Source organism: Oncorhynchus keta, chromosome 20, assembly GCF_023373465.1.
Source record: "Oncorhynchus keta strain PuntledgeMale-10-30-2019 chromosome 20, Oket_V2, whole genome shotgun sequence".
Classification (NCBI taxonomy): domain Eukaryota; kingdom Metazoa; phylum Chordata; class Actinopteri; order Salmoniformes; family Salmonidae; genus Oncorhynchus; species Oncorhynchus keta.
The window spans coordinates 587,501-597,500 of NC_068440.1; the positions used below are offsets into that span (position 1 = coordinate 587,501).

The 10,000-nt window shown below is 45.3% G+C and overlaps 1 protein-coding gene across 3 annotated transcripts in view; it reads left to right on the top strand.

Annotated features, from left to right (window-relative positions):
* LOC118399103 (ephrin-A3-like) overlaps positions 1 to 10,000 on the top strand; it is a 102,544-nt gene that overhangs the window by 82,845 nt on the left and 9,699 nt on the right. The window contains exon 1 of one of the 3 annotated variants that reach the window (XM_035794899.2): positions 3,021 to 3,153. The exons of the other annotated variants lie outside the window; for them this stretch is intronic. Within the exon in view, the coding sequence (XP_035650792.1) occupies positions 3,101 to 3,153 (53 nt within the window). The 5' untranslated portion in view covers positions 3,021 to 3,100. Of the gene's footprint in view, positions 1 to 3,020; positions 3,154 to 10,000 lie in introns of those variants that run through there. 3 annotated transcript variants of the gene reach the window in all.

Consider the following 10,000-nt stretch of genomic DNA (forward strand, 5'->3'; position numbering starts at 1 on the left):
GAGAGAGAGAGAGAGAGAGAGAGAGAGAGAGAGAGAGAGAGAGAGAGAGAGACAGCGAGAGAGGGAGGAGGAAGAGAGAGAGGAAGGGAGAGGTACAGACATAGAGGGGGGGTGGAAGGTTGAAATAGAGAGGAGAGCGAGCGAGGGAGGAAGGAAGGAAGAGAGAGAGAGAGAGATATCTCAGTGATGTGTCCTCCCAGATTTAGCCATATGGCTAGCCTATCTAAAGTGTTAGTGTTGTCTGGGCTACAGTACTACAGCCCAGGCCAGGCCAAATCAGATCAGGACCCACAGCAAAGAAAGACAACACAGCCGAGGCTTTGTTCCAATCTTCTTCAAAAACTCCCCGATGCGGATGTGTGACAGGCAGGGATCCACTGCCCACGAGGGGGGGAGAGAGAGAGAGAGAGAGAGAGAGAGAGAGAGAGAGAGAGAGAGAGAGAGAGAGAGAGAGAGATTTTTTTACACCAATTATCTAATGTGTGATCTTGGGGGTTGTACTCATAACTGCCTGTCATCTCTGCTGGACTCTTGTCGTGGTCTACCATTTTTAATCTTCTCTGTTATCTCCTGCTTCTCAGCTGGTGTCTGAAATGAAATGGCACCCTGGTCCCTTTATAGTGAATAAAGCCCCATAGGGCTCTAGTCAAAAGTGGTGCACTATATAGGGTATAAGGGTGCCATGTGGGACGCAGACACTGTGCTGTAGTTTGGGTCCCGGGCATTTCCATGATGAGATGGCAAAGCACACGCATTCATTCATTAATATGATCACCATAGCCACCTGCTACACACTACAAAATGGACTTTATAAATGAGATTTTAGGATAATACAAGATTATACATTGTGCCATATGACCAATTCTGGAGTGAGATTTCAATGATGGGGGGGTTTTGTGAATTTGGAAAGTATGAGATTATTGTGGTATTGTTATGCTGCACTTGGTTTAGCACATACTTATCCCTCCCTCTGCCATGTAATTCCAGCTAACGCCTGTCTTTTGTCTTCTCGATATGGTTGGACGTCCTTGACCAGCCAGCCACTCAACCGTTTATTGATTGATTGATGGATTGGTTTCATTTATTGCCATTGATTTTATTGTGTTAAAATACATATACAGAGTACATTAAAAATAAATACTTTTCAGGGATGACACAAAGCCAATGACTTACTTCCATTGTGGTCCCTTATTTACATTCATAAGAACCTTGAATCTATATTAGAAAAATACAAAAATAAAGCTTCAATCAGCCTACAGCATAACTACACTTGCAGACCGTCTTTACCTGGGTATTGCATAGACACAGAGCCAGAATAAAGAACTTGCCTTGGAGGAAACCTTGCCATACTGTAGGTTCACCCACTTTAATGCTTTTACCACAGAGAATACCTTTGGAATACATGAACGTATATATTCTCGCCTGTTTATGTATGGTCTTTATGTCATGGCCCTGGGAAAGAGAGAGAGCGAGAGAGAGAGAATGAACGAGGGAGAACGAGGTAGAACGAGAGAGAGCGAGTACGAGAGAGAGAAAGGGAGAAAGAATATAGAATATAGAGAGAGAAGAGAGTGAGAAAGAGAAAGGGAGAGGGAGAAAAAATATAGAATAATATATAGAGAGAGAGGGAGAGAGAGAGAGAGAGGGAGAGAGAGAGAGAGAGAGAGAGAGAGAGAGAGAGAGAGAGAGAGAGAGAGAGAGAGAGAGAGAGAGAGAGAGAGAGAGAGAGAGAGAGAGAGAGAGAGAGAGAGAGAGAGAGAGAGACCAGGTGTTCTAGTGCCAGTCAATTATTCAGGAAGCGAAATATGGTCTATCTTCCACCACTCTGGCTGCTCTAAACCTGTATGGCCTGAACTCAACTCATACCAGGATACAGATTTAGTCGCTACCTGAGTAGTTCTCCTCAGCACTGCTGCTGTGTGCTGTAGCATGTGGCGTTTAGCATTATCGGTGCCCTCCTGTGTAACGTGTAAATAAGTACCCTGGGCGTTTTCGCTTGGCTGTGGCTGTAGGTTGTTTGCGCAAACATATATTTTAAAGGGACAGGTTATTTTAAGAAGGGATGAAATATTCATGGAGGCAGAGAGAGGCTTGCCCTGAAGCATACATACTGGGTGTTTTTCTCCTATTTCTGTGTGAATATGTTGGAATCCTTTTCACGCAGTGTGCTTTATGGGATATACATGGGTAACTGTATGTGGACAGTGTCTGTAAAAGGATAAGCAACGTATGTGTGTTGATATGCTCACGAGCACAGCTTTGCATACCGTGTGTGTGTGTGTGTGTGTGTGTGTGTGTGTGTGTGTGTGTGTGTGTGTGTGTGTGTGTGTGTGTGTGTGTGTGTGTGTGTGTGTGTGTGTGTGTGTGTGTGTGTGTGTGTGTGTGTGTGTGTGTGTGTGTGTGTGTGTGTGTGTGTGTGTGTGTGTGTGTGCGTGCGTGCGTGCGTGCGTGCGTGCGTGCGTGCGTGCGTGTGTTTGCATAAATCTCTGCGGTTGTTCTGGCTCAGACGTAAAAGGCCACGTTACTCTATTGGGTATCCTGAGGTTGGCACTGTGATGAAGGCCCAGACTAAATATGGGGAGCTCTCTTTCTCTCTCATCCTATCTATCCCTCTCTCTCATGATCAATCTTGCTCCCCTCTCTCCCTCTTCCTTTCTCTCTCTCTCTCCCTATCTATCCCTCTCTCTTCCTATCTATCCCTCTCTCTCATTATTTGTCTTGCTACCCCTTCCTTCCTTCCTTCCTTCCTTCCTTCCTTCCTTCCTTCCTTCCTTCCTTCCTTCCTTCCTTCCTTCCTTCCTTCCTTCCTTCCTTCCTTCCTTCCTTCCTTCCTGTCTCTGTCTCTGTCTCTGTCTCTGTCTCTGTCTCTGTCTCTGTCTCTGTCTCTCTCTCTCTCTCTCTCTCTCTCTCTCTCTCTCTCTCTCTCTCTCTCTCTCTCTCTCTCTCTCTCTCTCAGTGCCAACCCAACGGAGAGGCTTAAAGAGTTCTGTTTGAGAAAGCAAACACCCCACTGTGGTAGACTTCCAATGAGAGCTGCATAGGCTCTCACAGCCCACTCTTCAAAGCTCATACGTTGCTCTTTGACACGTTGGAAGTAGGTATGGTTCTGTTGTCTGATGGCTTCAGTGTGTTTCTTCCTGAGTTTACTTTTCTGTAAGTATAGTGCTTATTTTGTCTGTTTATTTCTCAGGCTGTTTGCTGGCATTCTTTGTTCTTCGGCCCACGTGTTTGTCTACACAAGTCAAATGGAATGGAGTCTGTTGCACATGTTGTTACTGGCTGCTGTTCATACAAAGACCTGTACATAGTTAGACATGACCGGCCTTGTCGACCTGATAGCTACTGAGGTGAGGGGCTGGTTTGATATTGATGATAATGTGTTTTTTTGTATACCAGAAATGACAGATTGTGGTGGGGAGGCCAGAGGGAGGTGTTCATTCATATAAGGACATCAGTCAATTGAAATCAATTCATTGATCTATGGATTTCACATGACTGGGAATACACATATGTATCTGCTGGTCACAGATACCCTAAAAAAAATGGGCCTCACAATGGGCCTCAGGATCTCGTCACGGTAGTTCTGTGCATTCAAATGCAATTGTGTTTGTTGTCCGTAGCTTATTCCTGCCCATACCACCCCCCTACTGCCACCATGGGGCACTCTGTTCACAACGTTGACATCAGCAAACCGCTGTCCCAAACATCGGGGGATGCATGGCTCTCGACCTTTGCCTCTCCCGAGTCAATAGCGCAGTTGCACCGATGAGATAAGACTGTACGTACCAATTGGGGAGACAAAGGGGATAAAAGTAAAAAAGATGAATAATTAGACATGGGTGGCATTGTGTTGTGTTACAAAACTGCGCATTTTTAGTGGCCTTTTATTGTCCACAGCACAAGGTGCACCTGTGCAATGAGCATGCTGTTTAATCAGCTTCTCGAAATGCCACACCTGTCAGGTGTGGTTTATCAGAAATGCTCACCAACAGGGATATAAACAAATTTGTGCACAAAATGCGAGCGAAATAAGCCTTTTGTGCGTATGGAAAATTTCGGCATCTTTTATTTCAGCTCACGTTTATATTCTCGTTCAGTGTTCAAAGGCTGACAGTGCGTGGCCCTCAGATTGCAGATCTGCATTAGACAAATAGCGAGGTACTGCTTGCTCCGTGTCAGCGTTCATGGGCAGCCTTGCTATGTGGAGAAGAAGGTGCCATCTGTAGTGTCCAGATGTCTGTGTCCTTTGAAATAGTTTGAATCCTTCTTGACTGTAATGTGATTTGTGGATTCAAATGAAGTATTTGAAATGTGTGTTCGAATGCGTAAGTGCTGCTGTCGTGCATGCGTCTGTGTGTCCTAGTGTGCGCACGTGTCTGTGCGAGTATGAGTGTCCACATACCTCCTCCAAGAGTTCTCTTACCCCTTGGCTCTTCTACACCGTTGTCTCATCAATGTGGCCTGTGGCCTGAGAGGAGACACATCCACAGGATGAGCACTGTGCTCTCGTACGCCTCTGCCGCAACACATGTCCCTGACATTCCCACTGAGGTGGGCACTGTGGAGAATTCACTGTGATGAGAGCCTCCATTCTCTGACACAACCCATTTAGAGTGCGTTCTCAGAAAGCGAGCGGAGCGAACCTTTTGTATTGGTATCAACACTGCTCTTCTGATAGAACGAGGGAATGGATAAAGAAAGAGAGAGAATGAGATCTGCTTTTCATCAGGAGGCACTTGGAGAATAAATAGAGGTGAGCCAGTGGCCTTTAAAATCCGCTCACAATTAGAGACTCACCTTCAGAGATTAGGGTTGTGTCCCAAATGGCATTCCATTCCTTATATAGTGCACTACTTTTGACCAGAGCCCATATGGCTCTGTGTCCGGTTTCCCAAAGGCATCTTAAGGTTCTAACATTGATGCTTTTGGAAAACCTGGCCCTGGTCAGAGGTAGTAGTGCACAATATAGGGAATAAGATGCGGTCATACACTCCTCTCATACCTCTGTTGATAGGAAATAAATGATTATAGGCTAGTAGTTCTGTACTTCTAAAGTACCCTGTGAAGAAAGTCAAAGCCTGGTATTTATTTGTTGTGGTGTGACATCACCTAGTGGTCTTTTACTATCAGCTCTCCACCAATCAAAGAGCGGCCTTCGTTTCCATCTGCCCCCTCTATTAGTTGTTTTGCCTGAGAGAGACTCTGCCATATACTGGCATCACTACAGTCATTGCACGGTATTCATAGAGTAGCTCCAATCTGCAGCCAAACCTGGCTCCACTAGCTATGGGGACCTGTTTCCCTAATGTGTGCAGTCAGACAGAAATACACAGACTAGTGCCGTGTGTGTGTGTGTGTGTGTGTGTGTGTGTGTGTGTGTGTGTGTGTGTGTGTGTGTGTGTGTGTGTGTGTGTGTGTGTGTGTGTGTGTGTGTGTGTGTGTGTGTGTGTGCCGTGCCTGTGTGCGTGTGTGTGTGTGTGTGTGTGTGTGTGTGTGTGTGTGTGTGTGTGTGTGTGTATGCGTGTGTGTGTGTGCCTGTGTGTGTGTGTGTGTGTGTGTGTGTGTGTGTGTGTGTGTGTGTGTGTGTGTGTGTGTGTGCGTGTGTGTGCGTGTGTGTGTGTAAAGTGTAGAGCAGCATCCACCACCACCACCCTGAGTCATCTCTGAATCATCACTATTACTCCAGTCAGATCTAGGGGTAATCCCAGGCCTGAAAGGCTGCAGCGTCTAGCTCTTTTTCCCCCACGCCTCAGCACTTGTTTTCAGCCTCCATTTTAGATAGAAACACAGTAAACTGCGCGCTAATTGCGAGGCTAACCCAATCAGCAAAGGGGGGATTGGCTGGAGACAGTGTGTACTTTTACTTGGAGACGATGAAATGACTTTTGGTGCTGAGGTACAAGGAAAAGCAACAGAGGCTGTCCCTGTCTCGCTAGCAGAGGAAGCAATTGTTTCTGCATCACTATGTTACTGGTGCATTTAGTACACGGGTTTAACCTGTAAATCCATCATGGTGACCTTGAGGGAGATCATTGATGATGTCTTGATGGTTTCCTTGTGATTGAATGAAGTTTGTTTGATGGTCAGACGAAGAAACCAACCTGAATGTGAGCGGCATACAGATACATTACCGACAGTCAATGTTACAGCATTGACATGAATGTAACGATAATGAACCATGTAATATATATATTTTTACTTAACCTTTAACTAGTCAAGTCAGTTAAGAACAAATTATTATTTACAATGACGGCCTACCAGGGATGAGTGTGTTCAACTGCCTTGTTCAGGGGCAAAATGACCAATTTTTTAGCTTGTCAGCTGAAGGATTCAATCCAGCAACCTTTCGGTTACTGGCCCAACGCTCTAACCACTAGCCTACCACTAGGCTATTACCACTAGGCTATAGTGGTAATGAATCATGTCACGGTGTTGACCATTTTGTGTTGGTAAGACATTGCCTGGCTACCCAGACTCCTTGCTCCAGCCAAACGCTACGCCCACGCCCACGGACGTTAGTTTCATCTCCAAAATGATTCTGGATTTGAGTACCTCCCTGACACATTCGGGTCCGTCTGATTGGTCCAGAAAACGATGGGTTGGGCAAGAGCCAGAACACACGTGGGTAAAGCTACGGTTTGAAAATGACTTTTGATGCTCTGATTGGGAGACTATATCATCACTGATGACTTTGTTTTATGCAACGCCCCTCGTGCCCCTCGTCGCCACAAACGACTTCAATGATGGCAGTCTCGGAGTAAAGTATGTAGCGAATGTCAGAGCAGCGGAAGAATTGAGTGTGAGTCGTCAGGCTAGTGATCTACTGTTTACTAACAGTCACTGCTGTTACTGTGACGGTACGGAAAGTGACGTAACAGTAATGGCCATTTTGTTTATGCTCATTCACAATGGAGGTTGGTTGAGTTGTAAATGGGATTTTAATTTAGATCTTCCCCTGCAGAAGCAGACCCTTAGTTTCTGTCCACGGTTGTCTTGTTTGCAGTTTCTTCGTCATTCATTGAAAGCGGCTGTATTCTCAAAATACGTTTTAGTGGAGACAGTGGTGGAAGGTACAGTAGCGCTCTCTTTGTCTTTGTCTCTCGTCTCTCCCCCTCGCTCCCCTCTCTCTAGGCTGTCTTCACCAGCTTGTGTCGGCTGTACTAACGAGGAGTGCTTTCCCACGCATAGGAAGAGGATGATGATACAGCAGAAACGATACAGAGACAAGGCACAGCGGGGATGGAAAGGGAGAGGAAGAGAGAGAGCGGCACCATCACTCTTTTCCCCCGTGCACTTTACTACATATAGGTGTATCCCTGGGGTGCACTACATCTCTGTCTCTCCCTCTGCCTCCCTTTCTCTCCATTTTGTTTTCGCTTGCTTGTCATCTTCGCTGTACCTCTTTCTCCTGTTTAGATTCCCCCACTAGCGCTCCCCATCTTCCTTTCTCCCTCTATTTGTTGTTACATCTTCTGCCCTCCTCCCCTCCTTGCCTCACCACCTCGCGTGTCACCAAGTGGACTGCTTATATACGTCTATGACTCCACACACCTATTGAACATCCTTGTCCATCTCCCTCCTCCTCCCTCCTCCTCCTCCCACTTCCCACCTCTGACTCTGTCGGTGACCTTTGTGATGGAACTGGGATCTAATTCTTATGTCATGTTATGCGTAGAGTGCGCTGCTAAAGCAGGGTTCAACACTCACACACGTACAAATATGTACACACACACACACACACACACACACACACACACACACACACACACACACACACACACACACACACACACTTGCAAATGCACACCCTAATCTCCTTTCTTTCCCCCTACTCTCTCAATGACAGAAGCTCCTTTCCCTATGCATTTCTATCCCATTTGCGTCCATGATTCCCCGTAATCACATTCTCCATCTTTCCTCTTCCTTTCCCTCTTACAGGTCTCTTACTCTATTTTCCTCCCTCTCACCTCTTCCCCTCAATCTCTCTCTCTCTCCCTCTCTCTCTCTCTCTCTCTCTCTCTCTCTCTCCATCTCATCCCCCCTCTCTCTCTTTCCCCTCTCGTTTTCCTTCCTCTCCCCCTCTCTCATTTTTTAAATCTTCCAATCTCTCTGCCATCTCTCCCTCTCTCTCTAAATATAGTCCCTTTGAAGCATGCCTGTGTTGGTTCTTTTTTTGCAACACTGTGAGACAAATATCTGTCATCCAACATCTGAGAGAGGAGTGGGGTATGAGCGACGAGATATTGTAAGATTTATGGCAGGGAAAGAACAGTGGTTAGGGGATACGATATTGCGCTGTCTTAGCATGTGTGTAATGGCAAACGAAGGGACAAGGGGAAAGATGAAGAGAGATGGAGCGAGGCTGAAGTAGGAAAAGACACCGAAAAGGAGTTACTCTACTACGCTATAATGAGAGAGAGGGAGAGAGAGGGGTTGTGACATTTCTGATCCTCATTTTTTTAATTGAATAATAATCTCTCTTGAGAACTGACCTAGTATTGTGTGTGTGAGCGGGTGTGTGCGTTTGCGTGCATTGCACGTGTGTGCGCTTGTGTGCGTTGGCGCGCGCGCGCGCGTGTGTGAGGTTTCGCTCGTGTGCGTGTGCGTTTGCTCATTTTTGTGTGTATGTGAGAGAGGAGAGTGAGATTGTAAGAGAAAAGAGAGAGAAAAAACCCTAGGGCTGAATGCAACTCGATACTGCCTCCTACTGTTACATAATCGTCAATACAGCTCCAGTTGTTTCAGATTTCCCCTGCCATTTATCCTGACACAGATTCCCACCCACAGCTAAGGATTCCTCACATCTCATCAATTGTCCTCTCTATCCCTTCAGGATAGGTGTAATGAGTTTGTATAATAATACTTTGTACAATTACGATAATTAATATACATAGTATGACTGGGCACAGACGGCAGTTCAATGTCTTGTTTTGATTTACATTTGGTTGAGTTGTCAACTAACCTGAATTCAACGTAAAATCAGCAACATGCCATTGGATTTAGGTTCAAAGTTGGGTGAAAAAAATTCAAACGTTGAATCAAATCAGTTGTCCACGTTGATTCAACATCGCCACATTGAATGTATTGGTTGAAATGACGTGGAAACAACGTTGTTTCAACCCAGTTTTTGCCCAGCGGGATGTCAAGCCATGTCATGGTGGCAGGATGTTACATGATGTCGCAATCATCTTCTCCCCTAAGGCTACAGGAACACAAGTATTTTCGATACACCCGCAATAACATCTGCTGAAAATGTTTAAGAGACTAATAAAATATGATTTGATTTCAAAAGTGATGACTGTATACACACATGCATGGATGCACGCACACACGCGCACACTTCACATGTCCCAACCCAAGATTGATCTGCTGTAACTGCTAACACACTGGTACAGTGTGTTCGGTCAGCGCAGGCACATGGAACCTAGCCCCTTCACGTCAGTGTATCCCTCCTCCCTGTGGTAGAAGAGCCACTTAGCCAATTACCTGATCTTCTTCCGCTTCACTCCAGACTATGTCATGAGAATGGCAGGGACTCAAAACATGAAAAGTAGCACACCTCAACTGATATCTGGTGTTTGAAAGGTTTTCAATGTTAAACCCACTGAAAGTGATGACACACGGAACTTGCGTCAAAACAGAATAGAAGTACCTTATTTGGAGAGATTTGAAACAGGAGGAGACAGAGGAGTGAATGTGGAACAGGCGGATGAGGGAATTTCATTGTGATTTTAGACAACTCAACCACACAGTCACACTGTAAAAAAATATATATCTGGGGTGAATTGAAATGGGAAAAAACAAGAACAATCAACATATTTTATACTTCATCAAAATAAATGTAATTTCAAATCATTTGATCATTTCATTTGACCCAAAAATGTCATACTAAATCCAACTTAATGTTGCTCAAAATATAAGTATCGTTTATGAAGATAACCAAATATAGAGAACATTTTGTGATTTAACTCATCGGAAGACTGGTTTTAATCTCCTTGCA